Consider the following 20,756-nt stretch of genomic DNA (forward strand, 5'->3'; position numbering starts at 1 on the left):
GCAGATATTATTGGTAAAAACTTGTATTATGCTAATTATTCATGGTTTTGTTTATTTCCAGGTTGTGCTCTTTGCAGCGCTACAAAACCAACAGGTGTCCTCACAGAACAACGAGTGTCTATGTCTGAGGAGTGGGTGCACTTTAAGATCCAGTCCTCAGATTCAAGCAGATCAACATCTCTGGCCTCTTTGAGAAACAAGATTAGACGACATGAGACGTCCAGAGCACACAAAATAGCCCAGGAGCTCACGGAGAAGGGTGGACAGGATTTAGTTGGAAATTTGGTGAGAGCTGTGTCAGAGACTGTGTTTGCAGTAGGCCATATTGAGATTTTGATAAAAATGTCGATTAATTGTTCAACCCTAGAAGATAAGTGGGCTTTTTCCATCATTGTTCATTCTTTTATTTTTTTATTTTTAATGTCTCTGGCAGTTAAAAGTCACATAAAAATGCTTATAATACATTGACATGTTGATAACACATAACCAGTCTCAAGACTAGTCTATGCATTAGTAAGTGTGATGGTGTTCATGAGGTGTTGCTTCGAGACAGGATGAATACAATTATTACAGTATACCCACTACAAAAAAGTAGACTACACCACTGGGTCTCATCATACAACGGCAATGAAAAAACCAGCAGGAGAGGCAGCCATAACCTCTGTCGCACTGAAGGGGGCGCACATGAGCCCACAGGTTCTTGTTGCTACTGTTATTCTACACAGAGATGGTAGACACAAACAACAAGCTAGACTTTTGAAACTACAGGAAGATAAGGAGGACTTTTACAAAAAAGTAATAGAGATTGTTGTCCAGAAGGAGAGCATGGACTTCATCTTCAAGTCAAGGTAAGACCACCATTGTAATAAAAATGGGATCTTACTAAGAAAGAACAATCCAATATTTAGATGTTGGGTATCCTTTTGTTGAACGGTCTGTTTAAAATGAATCGAAGCATCAGACTAAAAAAGCTTTTGAAAACAACAGAATATTTCGATTAAAGGTGGGGTAGGTAATTTTGGAGAAACCGGCTCGAGTGCGCTAGAATTTGAAAATACACAACCGGAAGAAATCTGCCACTTCCTCACAGAGCCCCTCCTCCAACACACACGAAGGCGCACATGACCAATGAGGGCACAAGATAAGTTTGTGCACAGATGGAAGGCTGACAGGCAGGTAGGCCATCCAGTTATTTTAGCCGGCTCAGATGATTGGTCATGCTTTTTACAGCGCCACGGCTTCCACAGATATTTGTTTATGGATTTTTTGTCAAAGCACTTCAGATATTCATTGCTATCGGGATGTTAAGAGCATTCCATGGAATATAACAAAAAGTGTATCTCGAGCCGGTTTCTCAAACTTACCTACCCCACCGAAATATAATATTTGTAAATCTGGCTCTGAAAGAGTCAGTGCCTCACCAGCCATGCACCTCACCACAGGTCACTGTATATCAGTAAATACCCCACTTGTGGTTCAAAAACGTATCAAACAACATTGGTTTATTTTCTTATAATTTCCCTTACCTTGTTATATTGTAAGATAACATGAGAGCTTTTGTCGAAGATTATATAGTGCAGTCCAACACAGTGACAGCAGGCTACTTAACACAATGTCAAAAAGCACAATACATAATATGATAGATACAAACTCCTGAGCTTTATTTATTTAAAAAAAAGAAAAATTGGATGTCTTTTAATTGCACTGTTGAGGAACCTTTGACCTAAGTGTTTCATTAATTGCACAACTTCACCGTAGTAGTTTATATGACAATACATCATTGAATCTTGAATCCAAAATGTGCATATAGGTTACTTTCAAACATTATCCATATCTTATACACTTCAGGTGATTTTTGAAGAAGTGAAGCTGCAGCTTTGAACTTTGTTCACTCTTTGGAGGGTTTCTGAACTCTTTGTAGAGCTTGGTGTCCTTGTGTTTGAGTCTGGCCTGATGGGCAATAGACACATGGCCACATGTTGCCACCATCAAGGAACCCAGGCCATCCATGAAGAACTCTGGAGGCAGAGACAGACATTTGCCATTTAGGAAAAAAGGCCAACTACGATCATGTACAGCAACAACTGAAAGAGTTTGGACTTACTGCCACTTGGACTGCAAACCATCTAGACCTACCTGAGTGTGCTACCCTCTTGAGCTGAGGGTCGAATCCCACCCTCTGTACGGCATCTGTACGAGCCAGGAAGAAGTTGATCACCCCACTGACCGATGAGCATTGTGGGTAACCAGGAAGAGAGCGGTACTTCCCTCCGGACTTCCTGTACATGCAGCCACCTTCTTCGTCTCCTTCCTCATAGATGAGAGAGAAATAAAACTGCGCTTCTCCTACTTTACCACCGAGCTGAAAGGAACAGAGAGACAAGAGAACTGCTTATAATCTGACTACCTGCTCATCGTGTACCTGCTTCTTGCCCAAACACATGCTGGAATAGGCTCTTGTTAACACATTATCAATCAATCAATCACATTTTTCAAACGGTGAGAGACATGCCCCTCCAGTTCAGTAATGGTGATTTCAAAAACAAAAATAGTGAACAGTCATCATCATGTCAACCACAACACAGAGAAGTACTGATAGGAATGTGTGTGTAGTTGTTGATACATTGCTGACAGAGGAACTACATTTGAATACAGATTTAAGAAATATCAGTTTTTGAGCATGTAATAAGCATGTTTTGTCTTGACTATATTACAACTATATTATAATAAAAGAATGTAGTATTTATATTATTGAATTGATTATTATTATTAGTAGAAGTAGTTTATTTGCATTCATTATATTTTATTCTTTTTGAGGCAGGAAATGCAGACGTATTCACCTGTAAACACATACTGAACGACATACATGCACATTTACCATTTACCTCACTGTATAAAAAAGTAACTGTGTTGATAATAATAATAAACAGGAATTATATTTGCATTACTTTGTTTCCAAAAAAAAAAAAAAAGTTTTACTCCTGTCGGTTGGGGGGAGGGGGGGGGGGGCCTCATCTCATCTCATCTCACAATGTGGCTTGCCCCAAGTTGCCCAAATGTTCTAGTCACTTAACTTAATGTTTTTTGCAGTACTCGCCATGAACTGTTACAGCTCAGGCAAATCTCACACCAGCCTGGGACATAAATCTCTTTCGATGCAGTTCTCGGTTCCATCGCAGCAAATTGGTGGTTCCAAATGCAACCAGTAAATTGGGGCAGAGAGCCGGAAGAACTGGTTGGCAATTGGGCACCATCTCCGAAACTGGCCTGGAACCTCTTCGGTGGAAAAGGGGTATGGAAGTCTCACATGCTTCACAGCTAGTAGACACAACAAGTATTTAAGTGGAGCCCTTTAGAAACGAGCCATTTCAGTCTTACCACGTCCAGTTCTGGGACCGCCTCCATCACCTTCACCAGCTCTTCGATTTTCGTCAACTTGGTAAACAGGAAGTCATCGTCCACCCACAGGAAGTACTTGGTGGTGACCTGGGAGACCGCCAGGTTCCTGCCAGCAAACCAGCCCTGATGGAGGAAAGCGTTATTCGTGTTTTCATTCTAGATGTTCAACGCGATGCAGAGGGTTGCAAGCTAATGCTTAATGTTACACCTCTTTGAGTTACATTAGGCTTGTTCTCACATTACGGTGTGTAAACGTTTTTGTGTGTGTGTGTGTGTGTGTGTGTGTGTGTGTGTGTGTGTGTGTGTGTGTGTGTGTGTGTGTGTGTGTGTGTGTGTGTACCTGAGCTGGAGGCATGATGAATTGTTGGATGTGAGGTCCGGGAATTTTCTCTGGTTCCATGCTGTCGTCTGCGATGATGATTTCAATGTCTTTGTAGAATTCTCGGATGCTTTTCAACAACGCATTGAGTTCTGGGTAGCGCAGGAACGTCTTTGTGGTGATGGTGACTTGAGAGTTGATATCTGACATATAGAGAAGAAGAGTTATTTAAAGAAAAGACACATGAAGACATCATGAGATCCACTGTCCAATGATCAAGAGCATCATTCAACAAAGAAGAGAAGCAGCTCCTTCCTGCCATCAATAAATGAGTGTTTTGTCCCCACGCTGAGTGAACTCCCACCTGTTCCCATGTGGTACAGGACTGGAGGTTGAGGCTGTTTGATGGTAATGGGAAACACAGCTTCATGGTCCTCAAACTGGAAGGATGCTGAGAACAGAAGCACAAACACATTTCTCGAGATACACAAACATTTATTTGATTACATTTACTCTCATAGGTCTTCTGTCATTTTTTGAATTTAATTCATGACCTTTGTTCTAAATAAAGACAGACTTTTTCTAGTTTGGTTTTAATATCTTAGATGCATACCGAGGTCTCCGGTGTGTATGTGGTAAACAGTGCTGGTATAGGACACGTCAGCCAGCAGCTCGTTGAGGGCCTCCAGGCTGCTGGACTCCACCATCAGTCGGCTCTCTCCATTACCTGTCACTGTTTCCACAACAGAAAAAAGGATCATTGAAATGGCTATGCCTTACACTACGGCTACTTGAGATGGCTCTAAAAGGAGGGGGGAAACCAGTGTAATGGAAATCCACATGTGCCATGGAGATAATATCTAAGCCAAACGCAAACATTTGAAAGACTACAGCATGATTTGATGAATAGATGACAGTAGTCCTTAGGTCAATCGTTTGAAGTGATCACTAGTATGTTTGCGCTGGTATGACTTGCTCACTGTTCGACAATGCACAGAGTTTAGCAATGATGCACTCGATCCTACTTTTAATCCGGCCCTAAAAGGAAGTACATATCCACGATGGTCAGATATTGTTTGATTCTTTGTTTTTCAGATTTAGTTAGATCTTACCTTTTACCTGCACTCCTTTAGCTGGAATAGTTGTTATCAGGACTCCTTCCGACACTTCCAAGGAGACCTAGAGTCGACACATCTCAGTAAATCTTCAATCTATTTATTTTAACCAAACGTTATTTATGCTGGGGATCGTATCTATATATGAGGAAAGAAGTCAAGGTGGAGAACAAGGTGGAACAAATAGAAAATAGATTAATACTTTTGCGTTCTCCTCACGCACTTCTTACTTTTTTCTTTTTTTTTAACATTCCTTCACACAGGATTTTGGGTAGAAAAATATACTTCAAGGTCAGTTAGGCTCCATTGAAACATCAATGGAGAGCAGAGACCCAACACAGAGCTTCATAGTTATAGTTAAAGTTATTTCCAAAGAGAAAGGAATCCCAGTCCGACACCACAGCATCAGAATCAAAAGGTAACAGGAAACAGAAATATTTGAAAGCCACGGTCGATAGGGGAGACGTTTTCCTATTCTAAAAATACTTTTATTCGGGATACTAAGGGAGGACAAGTGTTTTCCTGACTATATGATGAGAACAATTTGGCATCGGTTTTGATTAGGGTCCTGACTGCCGGCGGACAGATGGTAGGGCCTCGGCCAGAGACAGCTGATCAGAATCAGGTAATCAGTCACACAATAAGAACATGCTGTCAAACCTGGTTCTGGTCTTTGGCAGTAGGCTGGATCCTGGAGGAGGGATGTGGTTTGTTAGCTGTGACACTCAGAGAGGAGACGAAAACACCAAGTTGTTGGTGCCAAATAGCCTTTGGGGAACTATTTCCCAGGTGGCTCATCTAGGATATCACAAAACACTTTTTATTTTGGCTGGGCACGCTGGCGGATTTGAGGCTGATGAGGTAGTGAGGCACATGTTGTCTTGAAAGTCGGCTGTATTTTTACACCGGACACCAGAAAACCACCTTTGTGTGCACTACCATTGATTTGGGTACCATTTGAGGGAATTGGCATGGACCTCATCTGGTTATTAGAACGGAGTGCACACGCTTTGTATTATTCCTCGTAGGTAATCCAATGTGATATCCCAGGGCGATGCCGCTGCGTATTATCCCTGCCAAGAGTCTTGTGCAGGTACTGTTTCATACTATTTATGGATCCAAAAAGATATGTTGACCAACCAAGATCCTGGATTTCACGCACAATACGCAAGCTATGCAAAATACTGGGCTTTCACTCAATCCAGACTAGTGGTTACCATCCACAGACAGATGGGCTGGTGCCACAGTTTATTAAAACTAGGGCCGGGACTTTAACGCGTTAATTAAGATTAATTAATTACACAAAAATTAACGCATTTTAATCGCACTTATTTTTGCCCTGCGGAACGTTTCTCACTGGATGAGTTTCAGGGGTACCGATTATACTGGAGCACCAACTAACGTTCATGACTTCAGACAACAACAAACCACAGTGAACAATAGTCAAACGTGAACGAAGAAGCTGATGAGACCGCTTTGGTTGGCCCCGTGGATGGGACATTTTGTTTAAAAAACGGACGGATGGAAGCGTCGTTAAGAGCACGGTTGTTTGCAAATTATGCAAAAAGCAATTTGCTTATCACCGCAGCACATCAAGCCTCAAGTATCACCTCAATGCAAAACATGGACGTTAGCCCGACTCCGAGTAAAAGGTCCCACACCATACTTGCCCTCAGAAATCGGGAGCATTTCAAAATGCAAAATTGGGGGGGGGGGGGTGCTAGTGGATTGCCGGAGCTGTTAGATTAACATTAACATGCTTATTGTAGTTGTAAGTGCACTGCCTTGCGGCCTGTAGCACCGTCCTTGATGGAGCATATGTGTGGGCTGGACCTGTATTTTACAGGAAAGGAGTGAGCAGAGAGTAGAGTAGTTGTCGATTCGTGTTCTGTTTTCTGTGAATATCTGCCTCACCCTCTCAGACTTTGAGTTGCGCGCGCTACTAAAGAGACGTATTACCATGGAAACCAAACAATGGTGTAGTAGCTGTATTAAAGTCAGAGTGGAAACAGTCGTGTGTAAATCTGATTTTGTCAGAAATCGGGAGAAATGCGGGAGAAATATGACCCCGTGAGGAAACCGGGAGAGGGCAATGAAATCGGGAGTCTACCGCGAAAATCGGGAGGGTTGACAAGTATGACCCACACTCAACAAGATGACTGGTTTCAGGGCCAGGATAACTAAGTCCACGTCTGAAAAAATAACCAGCTCACTGGATTGCACTCGACTGTAGACCACTTGGAGTGGTAGAAGAGAAGGGGCTGCAAAAGCTACTACAGATCGTCTGACACAACACATGAGCTGCCATGCAGAAAGACAGTGACAAAAAGAATCCAGCAGCTTTATGACAATGAAAAGGAAGAGAAAGAGAGTTTAATGGAGAAAGCCGAATGTGTTGCCCTGACTGGGGATCATTGGACCTCGGTAAGCAATTCAAATGACCTCTGTGTGACGGCACACTTTATTGACATCTTCTCACTGTTCTCAGGTCAAATATTTATATGTGATTAAAAATGCGATTAATTAATTACAAAACCTCTAATTAATTAGATTAATTTTTTTAATCGAGTCCCGGCCCTAATTAAAACACTAAGGAACTTGTTCGGTCAGATAGATCAGAAAGATATTTTGAATAGTGCGGGAGGTTCCCCACACCTCCATGGGGTTTTCCCCCATTTGAACTGTTGTTCAGGGTATCCTGAACCTTGTTAAGGACAACTAGGAAGAGGGTCTACGTTTCGGACCTACGAGCAAACCTCTATTCTACTCCTCCCTCATCACCTCACAACAAAATCACCCCAGATCCTTGTTCTCCACCATCAACCGACTGCTCCGCCCCCTCCCTGCCACGTACACTGCTGAAGCTCCTGACCTCTGCTCCAAATTCCTCAACTTTTTTCAGGCTAAGGTGATCTCCATTCATCAACAACTCCTGGTGCCCGCCCCCTCCCCCTCTCTGCACTGGCCCCTGACACAGAAATGCACATTCCCAGCTCAACCCCTCAATCCCCAATGCTCTCTCTCCTCCTTCTCCCCAGTGGATGTTCCACTGGTCTCGAAGCTGGTGACCAATGCTAAGGCCTCCACCTGCTCCCTTGACCCCATGCCCACGGTGCTGGTCAAGGCCTGCCTTCCCACCCTCTGCCCCATCATAACAGAAATCATCAACTCCTCTCTGTCATCTGGAATAGTTCCCTCCTGCTTCAAAACCGCCTCCATCACTCCCATCCTCAAGAAGCCTGGTCTTGACCCTGAGGAGCTGAACAACTACCGACCGATCTCCAACCTTCCTTTCCTTAGTAAAACCTTGGAAAGAGCAGTCGCCGCCCAGCTTCATCAACATCTGTCAAACCATGAGCTCTACGAACCCCTACAGTCAGCCTACAGAGCACATCACAGCACAGAGACCGCCCTCCTCAAGATCACTAATGACCTCCTTCTCGCTGCTGACTCCGGACAAATCAGTATTCTCATCCTCCTCGACCTCTCTGCGGCTTTTGACACCGTTTCTCATACAGTCCTCCTGAAATGCCTCTCCGACAACCTTGGCATCACTGGCACAGCTCTGTCATGGTTTCAGTCCTATCTCTCAACCAGGTCTCAGTTTGTCAGCATCAGCGGCTCATCCTCCCCCCCGGCCCCAGTCAACCATGGTGTCCCCCAAGGCTCCGTGCTTGGTCCCCTACTTTTCACCATTTACATGCTCCCCCTTGGCCAGATCATACGTCACTTCGGTCTCAATTTCCACTGCTACGCTGATGACACTCAGCTCTATCTCAGCACCTCACCATCTGCCCAGCTCCCTCCACAGTCTCTGGTCAGTTGTCTCCATGCCATAAAAACCTGGATGACAGCAAATCTACTCAAACTCAACAGTAAGAAGACTGAGCTCATGGTTGTGGCCCCCAAGGCACTAATCCGGAAGGTTGGGGATCTCCTCCTCCACATTGACGGCTATTCCATCACCCCGTCTCCCCGAAGTCCGTAACCTGGGTGTCATCCTTGACTCAACTCTCTAATTTCAGTCACATATCAAATCCGTCACCAAGTCTGCCTTCTATCACCTCAGGAACATCTCCCGTCTACGACCATCACTCTCCGATTCCGTGGCCGAGAACCTCATCCATGCATTCGTCTCCTCCCGGTTGGACTACTGCAACGGAGTCCTGTTCGGGGTTCCCAGTAAAGCCCTGGACAGGCTCCAGTATGTGCAGAACTCGGCTGCCAGGGTGCTCACTCACACCAAGCCCTGGCAGCACATCACCCCCACCCTCATCCACCTCCACTGGCTCCCAGTCAAGCACCGTATCACATATAAACTCCTTCTTCTGACCTACAAATGCCTCCATGCCCTCGCCCCCCCAATACCTGTCTGACCTTCTCCGCCACCACACTCCATCCCGGAGGCTCCGATCGTCTGGACAGGATCTCCTCTCTACCCCCCGCACCAGGTTGCGGACTTTCGGTGACAGAGCTTTCAGTGTAGCATCCCCCACCCTCTGGAACTCTCTCCCCCCCGAAATCCGCAGCGCCCCAACCTTGGACACTTTCAAAAAAGCCCTCAAAACGCACCTTTTCACCAAGGCTTTCCCCACTATATAGTTAGTTTGATAGGTGTATTTTGATTTTTCCGCTACTTGCTTGCCCCCCCCCTCCCTGACCTGTCTGCCTCTTTTCCCCTACTCCCCCCCCCTGCCCGACTTGTGAAGCGACCTTGGGTTTCGTGAAAGGCGCTATATAAATATTATGTATTATTATTATTATTATTATTATTATTCTCTTGGGCAGTTATAATGGGAGAATTTGCTTTAATTCATCAAGAGTTGGTACGATCTGACAGGGTTGGTGGAGCTGAGAATAGCCACCTAATCCCATGGAAGCAAGGAGGAAGGTTGCATCTGCCTCTCTTGCCAACGCGATGAACAAGAGAGATGAGTTGGGACCGGTGTTAAAAAGCAAACAAATCAGTCCTGGTCTTTTGGAATGACCCTCTCTCACTGGACCAGGAAGCAGACAACTGCCTATGTCATCCATCAATGACTGATTTCACCCTTTCGTTGTGGTACGCACGTCCAAGAGGTCAATCCAGGTCTGTATGGACTATCTCAGGGTTGGTGAGGCATCGTTAGGTTATTCAAAGCTTACCCAAATCAGTTTGTCAAACTCCTGGATGGGAACGACTCCCCCTGTCTCCACTGTCTAACGAAAACTGGGCCTCTCCACTCCTTACGGTTTACCGGCCCTCTGTGGGAAACCACTTTAGTTTTGTAGACCAATGCCTTAGACAGTTGGGTTGGGGGTTGTTTTGTCCCTGGAGGTAAAGGGGGTAGAGCACCTGGTAATCTACATTAGCACTGTGTAAATACCTGATTGGGCGCCCATTCAGCTTCTAGTTTGACAACGCTTCACTCCATGGCTCTACCACATAAAGGAGGCCAATGATCACTTATTGATATCTAGCTTTACAGTCACGTTGACTTAAAGGTGACTAATAGGCCAAGCAAGAACCCTCACAAACACAAATATGGTAAAAATCATACTTTGACTTTGGGCATAAGACGGTAAGTTGAAACCCAATCAAATTGTATTCACACTTGGCAAGAAATATTGGCGTTTAGAAGTTTCAGGAGCTGTATCAGATATTTGCAGTTAGTTTTCTGCCCCTCTCCCCAAGGTTAACACCAAGATGGCTGCTGTGCAACGTCATTTATGAGAATATAATTGGAAGAAATTTGAATTCGACTAATATGACATTTCTAGTGTGTTATTTACATGAAGTATTGACTAATGTAATACCATCAATGTGTTTTACATGTGGCATGCTTTCTAAATGTTATACAAATGATATAAACACCCAGCAGCCATCTTGTATGAACCGGCCGAACACCAGCCCAGGTTTCTCTGAAGGAGATAAGATTTGTATCTGTGGGATCACACCAACCGCATAGTTGCTTCTTTGTTCTGCATGCAGTGCTAGACCTGAAATCAAAAGGAAGTTTGCTTTCATAATCTCCAGTTACACAGGTACACTCGTTCACCTCTGGCTTTGTTGACCATGTACTAAAACACAAGTAACACATATATATCAGGGCGTGATCAAACCAAACCAAACCAGCTTTGTGTCTAACTAGTTCCCGAGTCATTCATCATCATTTGTTCACTGTATTTTAAACACAGCCTTCTGTTGTGTGACAATGAGAGTAATGAGAGGACAACCTGTACGGTGTAGCATACCTGGGATGAAGGTGGGGGTCATAGGTCGTACTTTGAAACCCTGGATAGGGTACTGCAGGGGAGAGTTAGACGGAGCAAACAGCCGTGTGGATAACACAGACTCAGTCCTGTTGGGGAGATAGGAGGGTTGGTAGTGAGGATGAGGTAAAGGCTTCAAACATTTGCAGGACTTATACTTGTAATAGAGTATTCCTACACTCGGGTAGTGTCGAGGCCAGGACATGTTCAGTGGGGTGGCCAGGATGGAACCAGTGATCATTTTGGGGTGGCATTGAAATCACTATTATATGAACATAAAAATACATCTCACTATAAAATAAGGGGTTATTTAAGGACCTATAACACACCTCTACATTATTTGGGATTAAGTGGTGGAATAGATCAAATAATATTCAGTATATCTAACTATTTGTTTCGTATTCCCGCAGGCAAAGTGACAACGAAGGTTACATACAAATGTAATGCAATATTCTGACTGTTTAGCTTCTGGTGATCAGCAGCCCTATGAGCTCATTCTCTCAGTGTATCATCAGGAATACAGAGACACACACACATCATTTAAATAAGAGTTTTTAAATTCAATGATAGGTTAAGAATAAACATCTTAAAGTAAATAACAATAAACAATAGCCCTTAACCCTGTAAGGCCCCCGGTTGGAATTTTACAACATTACTTGAAGCTATCCTAAAAAAGTCAGTAAATGTTTTGTTTTTTTAAAAGACTACATTTACATAGTCAAAAGGTCCTTTTGTTCAGCCTCACATGCTACTGGGTAGTAAATGTGTTATAGGTCCTTCTGCCCTCTGGCCATACACGCCAGGGATTTTGGGCCCCAAATATATGACGGCCCCACCACCAGGCCCAGGCCACGCCAACCAAGCACACTGCTGTAACCACACCTCCAGAACCCAACCCACTCATTAGTGCTTTAAATAACTACCTGTACAGGCTTGCTTCTATCTAGTCTAATACTAACTGCACAGTATTTACTGACACTGAGCTGTGAACATATAACACTTATGGGGGGACAGGGCTGCTGAGTCTAGAGATGGATCTGTTGGTCCTGGCACCAGGGGGAGGGACAACTGATTTAGTATGAATAGCTGCTAAAAATGTACCAGCATTTACTAAATGTCAGCTAAAAGAGTGAAATGAAAAACCTGTATAGATATTAACAGGACTTAATGTCAGCTTACTAAAAAAACAACATAACAATTATTATTTACAATGGACTACGCGTAGCTAACAGACACATTTCCACCACTCATAGACCACACCCACCTTGTCTTTGAAAAACTGGGTGACATACTGTCGCCCTTTAGTCCCTCTCTCTTGTCTTTCTCTCCTTTCTTTTCTCTTTTGAAAGCCTGACTTTGTGAGTCGTTGAGACATCCTACACACGTAAGTACTCGCATCCCTGCTCCTAACATGCTCTCACTCTCCGCATAAAGTGCCGGCGGTGCTGCAGGAGGCAGGACCAAACCATTACATGTAAATAGAAGGGGGTGTTCAGAGGCTTTGGATAATTAACTTTTGGAAGAAAATAAGTGAAATGAATTGTAAGTTTAGTGAGTACATGATCAATATAACGTCCTATTAATGTTCATTCTTGATGATTGATGAAAGGTTACTTAAACATTTTTTTCTTAATGTTCTAAAATAGTTTGGGCCCCCTTGGTGAGGGTGTGTGGGGTGGCCAATAGGGTGGCCAGGATTCAGCTGGGGGGTGGCCGTGGCCACTCCCAGCCACCCCCCAGCTCTGCCACTGCACTCTGGTACTTTTACTAGAAGATCTGAGTACTTCTTCCTCCTCCGACAGGAAGAGTCAGGGAGTAGAGATTACGAAAGATTAAGAAGAGCACGCATTAAAAAGTGTGTTGAGGTTAAAGAGCCGCTGAACAACAAGTCAACGGAAAGCAGGCGCTCCCTACCTGGCTTTGTGTTGTTGCAACTCCTTTGCTCTGCGTTTTAGCAGCTCCTCTGAATCCGGAGGCAAGAAGTCTTTGAGTTGCGCTGAACCTGGAGAACAGGTGCATGCCGTCTCTGAGGGAAGTTGATTCCTGGCTAGCACCCTGTAAGGTTAGGGGTTACATGGAAGACCTGAGGTTAACATCTGGTTTGACTTCTGCGTCATATTCCTAATCCCTCCCTCCTTCCCTCCTTCCCTCCTTCCCTCCTTCCCTCCATCCCTTCATCCATCCATCCCTTCATCCCTTCATCCATCCATCCCTTCATCCATCCATCCCTTCATCCCTCCATCCTTCCCTCCATCCCTCCTTCCCTCCATCCTTTCCTCCACTGCCTTTATCCCTACACCCCTTTCACATCTCATTTAGCTGAGGCTTTTATCCAGAGCAATTTACAATAATATGCATAATGCGTGGAAAGCCTACATTGGGACAAAGTGTCTCCAATCTTTTCGACATATCTAACATTAGCGGTCCTGATGCTAACCATGCATGTCTCTATTGTGATTAAAAGGTGAGAACTACTGTAAATTAGTGATGTCATGGATCATGTGACAACAGGACCAGGGCTGTAGTGCTGCCGGAGCGCTCCGGCACAAATACTGCAGTACCCATAAGGAGCCGTACACATGCCCCAGTTTTTGCGTGGCTGTGTCTTTAGTTGAAAGCCCAGTGGCGTCTGTTCATCTGTCATACTGATCATACAATAACGCCATCGAAAATAATATGCTACATTAGAGTACAAGCACTTCTGGGTCTCTGTGTGTCATTCAAGCTCGGCTGTGTGTGTGTGGCACGAGCGCACTTTGTGTGAGTGTGCTAGTGAGCGAGAGAGAGAGCGCACCGGTGCCGGGGATTGTTGTTGTTAGCATCTGGTTAGCTAGCTATGCTAACGGATATAGTACAGTACTGTCAGACTGAGAGGCTCTGATAACTACAGCTTAGTGAGGAAAGGACTCTGAGTGTTTAGACTTTAGTCAAAGTTATCTCAGTCTCAATCGATCATTACTTATACAAACAGCACCACACCTACTGTGTGTCTATCATGATAGCTCTACATGCTTATATTAAATCATTGAGTCTTAGTGCAGACCAATGCCCCCCCCCCCCACACACACACACACACACACACACACACACACCCCCACACACACACACACACACACACACACACACACAGCATTGGATACTTTACCTCTTTTTATTTTGTGAGGGAAGTGGGATGGCTTCAGGATCTCCAACATTTCCATTTAAAAACAGATATAAGAGAACACACACCAACACACACCCAAGAGTAGCAGTCTGAAGTGTTGCTGCTTTACCAAGAGCCATCTGTAGAGAAACAAAAAGACAGATCATTAACCAAGAAGCAATTGATTCATTTATAAAGCATTCATGATTCCTGAACTCTGAGAATGGAGCAACACAAAGGTTCAGTGAGAGGAACGTTTGATGCCAGTAAACAAGAAGCAGGTCAACTATCCACGTCAGCAGGACACTTGCTAACTTCCCTAACTCAGACAAAGCAGAAGAGCACTGAGGCGCCTGATGTGACAGGAACACCAAGAAAGTGTCATCACTGGATAAAAGGACATTATAGTTGACTGTAGTATAAAAGAAACCTTTATTCAGTGTTTTTCCTACGGTATAATACAGTTGAATAATATAGTGCAATGTGAGGGTGTGAACACGGTGAGATCAGTGTTTCCATCAGAATGTGTGTAACATCACGTGGTTAAAAAAACAAGGCCTGACATTAAGAGTGTTCATGTCTAACTAAAAGGCACCTTTAGTAGGTTCAGGTAAACTATTCCTCACAATATCTGAAGTTAATGAGGTACGAAGTTACGGTTACGAGTAAAAACTCCCCTCTCACGTGCTGGAAAACTAACAAGGTCATGTGTCGCTTAATGTAGTGACCATGGACACCTGTAAGGAAGCGTAACATATAAGTTCATATTCGGGTTCTTTACCAGCCTTCACCTCGGCAGGATTCACAATGTTGATTCAACATTTGATTCCCTGCTTCTTCCTGGAATATTATGAGTTATGAGTTGGTGGGGATGGAGACAGTGTTATGAGTTGGTGGGGATGGAGACAGTGTTATGAGTTGGTGGGGATGGAGACAGTGTTATGAGTTGGTGGGGATGGAGACAGTGTTATGAGTTGGTGGGGATGGAGACAGTGTTATGAGTTGGTGGGGATGGAGACAGTGTTATGAGTTGGTGGGGATGGAGACAGTGTTATGAGTTGGTGGGGATGGAGACAGTGTTATGAGTTGGTGGGGATGGAGACAGTGTTATAAGTTGGTGGGGATGGAGACAGTGTTATGAGTTGGTGGGGATGGAGACAGTGTTATGAGTTGGTGGGGATGGAGACAGTGTTATGAGTTGGTGGGGATGGAGACAGTGTTATGAGTTGGTGGGGATGGAGACAGCGTTATGAGTTGGTGGGGATGGAGACAGTGTTATGAGTTGGTGGGGATGGACACAGTGTTATGAGTTGGTGGGGATGGACACAGTGTTATGAGTTGGTGGGGATGGAGACAGTGTTATGAGTTGGTGGGGATGGAGACAGCGTTATGAGTTGGTGGGGATGGAGACAGTGTTATGAGTTGGTGGGGATGGAGACAGTGTTATGAGTTGGTGGGGATGGAGACAGTGTTATGAGTTGGTGGGGATGGACACAGTGTTATGAGTTGGTGGGGATGGAGACAGCGTTATGAGTTGGTGGGGATGGAGACAGCGTTATGAGTTGGTGGGGATGGAGACAGTGTTATGAGTTGGTGGGGATGGAGACAGTGTTATGAGTTGGTGGGGATGGAGACAGTGTTTTGAGTTGGTGGGGATGGAGACAGTGTTATGAGTTGGTGGGGATGGAGACAGCGTTATGAGTTGGTGGGGATGGAGACAGTGTTATGAGTTGGTGGGGATGGAGACAGTGTTATGAGTTGGTGGGGATGGAGACAGTGTTATGAGTTGGTGGGGATGGAGACAGCGTTATGAGTTGGTGGGGATGGAGACAGTGTTATGAGTTGGTGGGGATGGAGACAGTGTTATGAGTTGGTGGGGATGGAGACAGTGTTATGAGTTGGTGGGGATGGAGACAGCGTTATGAGTTGGTGGGGATGGAGACAGCGTTACGAGTTGGTGGGGATGGAGACAGCGTTATGAGTTGGTGGGGATGGAGACAGCGTTACGAGTTGGTGGGGATGGAGACAGCGTTATGAGTTGGTGGGGATGGAGACAGCGTTACGAGTTGGTGGGGATGGAGACAGCGTTATGAGTTGGTGGGGATGGAGACAGCGTGGGATAGACATGAGCAGGCCGGTTATATCGATTAGGAGATACACGGGGCCAGTGATAATTGCGAGAAGACACATGAACAGGAATGGAGAAAATACACATGATTATAGCATGAGGGGCTAAAAAACCAAAGAGAATTGAATAAAACAAAAGAAAACACCAGCGATACTTAGCTCAATCAAAGTAGGATTTGCCTCCTCTTTGACTCCCTCGTGACTCCCACAGGACTCCAATGTCTTTTGTCAGTCTTCGTCTGGCTGAAGCTGAAGGCTCCAGGAAAGAGCCACAGTGATTGCTGAGTCAGTCTAGATCAGAGGTGCCCAGTACGTCGACCGCGGTCGACCGGTCGACCGCGGGGGCAATGCTGGTAGATCGCGAGTCATTCATAAATTTAAAAAAATCCAGCTCCGTTAAAATAGACAAAACAGGTTTTGATCCCTCCTCCCTTGGCCTCCCTGCCACTTAATTCAGGAGTTGACTTGATTGACAGAAAAAGCGACCTATTGCTTTCCAGTCTGTTAACCCAGAATGCAAAGCGATACAAAATCAGTCAAGTGCCGGGAGAGACAAACAACAAAATGAGTGCGGGAACGAGCAAGAAGCTAAAGACATACCACTTCCACACAGAATGGGAGGGAGAATCTTTTTTTGTGATGTCACATTCAAAGGTTATTTGCCTTATTTGTAAAGCAAGCGTCGCTCTGCCAAAGAAAGGTAACGTGGAGAGGCATTATCGGAGTGTTCACAAGGCATATGATAGCGACTTCCCTCCGAGTAGCGAGTTGAGAAAGAGAAAGGTCATGTATTATTGCTACACAAACACTATCTCTTAGTCTTAGTGTCGCCAACTCGTTTCTAACATGCAAAAAGACAAACAAATGCGTCTATGGTCGGTGTATTTTCTATCTTTCCAATCCAGAAGAGATCTCTCTCTCCCCCGTCTGTTTGCAAGGGGGCGGGGCAGTTTACACACACGCATCTGCTACATGCAGCAACACACGGAGGAGATGGTGGAGAGAAGCGCTCCAAGGTGTGGTTACATGTTACCCGTCTTGAGGTGGACAATGCTCGTCACCAAAAGTGTTTAGCATGTAAGGGCGGTAACACGAGCAATTTGTCTAAACATTTAGCAAAAGTGCTCCACATTCAGACGGAGGAATGCACCGGGTTCCACTGTCTTTCGAGAAGCTCTGTAGCCCCATCCACGAGTAACGTTTCCACGTCAGGTGTTATGTATGCTAGCAGCAACACACGGAGTTAACTACATTATACAAACATGGGTTAATGATTAGAGGTAACTGAGTTATTTATTTTGTTAAAGTTTCAGCTATTCTGTTTCCAGTTCTGTCATCAGATTATTTAATAAGATTTGTTAAAACATTGTTGTTTCTTTTGATGTGAAATATTATTTATTTAATTCAAATAAAAAGCCATTTTAGTTTTGTTCACAATTTGTTAAGTTAATTTAATAATATATGTATTTTTGAATCAAGTATTCATCTTTATTGTCTTCATTGTTAGTTTCCACATGCCTAAAACAACCTCAAACTAAATCTAAAAGTTGATGGCTAAATAAGAGCGTTTGAGAAATTGTGCAAGGCACACAGCAGTAGTCCGAATAGTCGATTAATCGTTTCATTATTCTATAGATTAATCGATAATCAAATGAGTCGTTTGTTGCAGCCCTAATGTAGCTATCCCATGTAAAAATAAAACGTGTTATTCAGCAACCCTTGCAATTTGGGATTTTATTTTTGGTTGGTAGACCTCGGTGAGCTGGTCATTTCAAAAGTAGCTCACCAGCCAAAAAAGTGTGGGCACCCCTGGTCTAGATAGTGTCCTCACCGGGTCTGGATGCACACTGAGTTATTCTGATTTTAAATGCGGTATTTCAATGTTTTTCAGCTGAGGGTTTACTAACTCACGCTGTTTTGCACTTCACGCATCAGCAGAGTGTTCCTGCCTATTGTAATGCAGGGTTAAGGACCGTGACCCAGTGAGACCTGTCTTACAGGTTGAGTTGAGCAGATCTGAGATTTAAAATCTCTCAGAAATCTACGTTTTACAAACATTACAATCATTATAATAAAACATTACAAATAGCTGTTGACAATTAAAACAACACATTAAATTGTTATAATAGTAAATACCTGATGGTTGAACAATACTCCAGGTGTCTTCGTCTTAGCGCACTTCAGACCTGTGTTAAACCTGTCTGTGAGCTGCGTTGATCTTATCCTGAACCTGAGGGCTGGCACACCTGAAACAGAGCTTTGACCATGAGATGAGCTGTGTAAATAAATACACACACACACGCACGCACGCACGCACGCACGCACACACACACACACACACACACACACACACACGCACACACGAACGCACGCACGCACGCACGCACACACACACACACACACACACACACACACACGCACACACGAACGCACGCACACACGCACGCACGCACGCACGCACACACACACACACACACACACGCACACACGAACGCACGCACGCACGCACGCACACACACACACACACACACGCACGCACGCACGCACGCACGCACGCACGCACACACACACACACACACACGCACACACACACACACACACACACACACACACACACACACACACAGGTTTGGTAACGATGCAGCCATCAACGCATCTAAGCGTATTATGGGATGTCATCAAATGCCGTTGGCATGGCGACACAGATCATTCGCCATCAAGTTAGTTCAGAAGTTTACAGTTCAAATATTCTGCTGCTTTTCCAAGCCTTTTCACTTTCTTTTCTTCTCTCATCAAACATTCAAGCCCCCACTGTTCATGTATCATTTCAATCTCAATTCTTCACTCTCTTCTCACACATAACATTTCAGCATAGCAGTTTAGAGTCAGCTTTTCAGCATAAAGCATTCCCACTAGCAATTTCTTCAGGAATTGCATTCTCTAGTTGTAAATTGTAATCCCTGTAATGATACTGTATGATGTCCTTTTGGTTGTTCTGTTGTTTTATGTTTCTATGTTTCATGTGGAACCTACTTGAGCAGGTTTCCCTTGAAAAATAGATCAATTGATCTCAAAGGATTCACCTGGATAAGTAAAGGTTTGAAATGAAATGAAAAAGGCTTTGGCTATAAAATGCAAATACAACATTTGTTCATCAGTACAATCCTGGGGTCTCTTGCATCGCACCCTGTCTGCCTCCAGCACTTCTTCTGAACCTGTTCGTTAATTTGAATGCTGAAGTAAATAAGCTATGAAGTTAAAAGTGTTGAGAAGGAAGCCCGGGCACTTGCCAACTTCCAACAACTGGAACATGCAATAACAATTTATTTAATTATGTAAATGAAATGTTATCTATTCTTATCCAAACGCCGCGCCCTTTTAACATGGCCGAAGTGTTTCCTTACAAGTGACTACACAGAATTTCCCTGGAAAGATACAAGACTCTGTGTGTCCTTCTACTCTGTGTACTCCATGTACTGTGTGTCCTTATAGAGTACAAAGATTCACCCTGGCAACAATTATAATATTATTATAAGTTCAAGACAGACAGTATGTTACATGTGTTGTAAACAGAGACTGCCTCCCCCCTGAGATCGTTTGAATTAGGCAGACTTCCAGCCGTTCCGCGGACACACTTCATGGCATGCTGGTTTGTAAAAGAAGCCCGAATCCAAACAGAAAAAAGAAACACTTCAATGATGGAAAATGAAATGGATTTGTGAAGCACCTGCGATGCTGACAGAGTGCAGCGCCTTCACCTTTTTGCCGCTGCTTTCAATTGAACTATTCATCTCTTAAACTGCACTGTAACTTTTATTCATGTATTTTTTCTTTTAATGTTTATTTTATTATCTTTGTTGTGATGACTGTTTTGAAATGCCATTTCCTTAATGTCTTTCATTTTTGTAAAGCACTTTGAATTGCCTTGTGTTGAAAGGCATATGAATAAACTAGCCTTGCCGAGATCACCTGCATTCAATTCAATTAAATATCTCTTTTTAAATACATTACAGTAGTTTGAACTTTTTTACTAAACTACACAAGTTGACAAACATTACAATCATTATAATAAATCATTACAAATAGCTGTTGACAATTAAAACAACACATTAAATTGTTATAATAGTAAATACCTGATGGCTGAACAATACTCCAGGTGTCTTCGTCTTAGCGCACTTCAGACCTGTGTTAAACCTGTCTGTGAGCTGCGTTGATCTTATCCTGAACCTGAGGGCTGGCACACCTGAAACAGAGCTTTGACCATGAGATGAGCTGTGTAAATAAATACACACACACACACACACACACACACACACACACACACACACACACACACACACACACACACACACACACACACACACACACACACACACACACACACACATAATTGGGTACTTTA

General features: G+C 44.0%; 1 protein-coding gene across 1 annotated transcript; it reads right to left on the minus strand.

The window, feature by feature from the left end:
* Positions 1-903: 903 nt before the first annotated feature.
* On the minus strand, positions 904-18,643 carry LOC307016567 (beta-1,4 N-acetylgalactosaminyltransferase 2-like). The gene is made up of 12 exons (XM_079645711.1): positions 18,491-18,643; positions 14,231-14,367; positions 13,000-13,140; positions 11,068-11,174; positions 10,775-10,812; positions 4,831-4,897; positions 4,332-4,451; positions 4,083-4,169; positions 3,740-3,921; positions 3,379-3,522; positions 2,137-2,362; positions 904-2,018 (listed from the first exon to the last, which is right to left on the minus strand). Exons 2-12 carry the CDS (start codon positions 14,365-14,367, stop codon positions 1,825-1,827), a joined length of 1,443 nt encoding a protein of 480 aa, XP_079501837.1. The 5' UTR covers positions 18,491-18,643; the 3' UTR covers positions 904-1,824.
* Positions 18,644-20,756: the final 2,113 nt, after the last annotated feature.

Source organism: Notothenia rossii (genome assembly GCF_949606895.1).
Source record: "Notothenia rossii genome assembly, chromosome: 8".
NCBI classification, from domain to species: domain Eukaryota; kingdom Metazoa; phylum Chordata; class Actinopteri; order Perciformes; family Nototheniidae; genus Notothenia; species Notothenia rossii.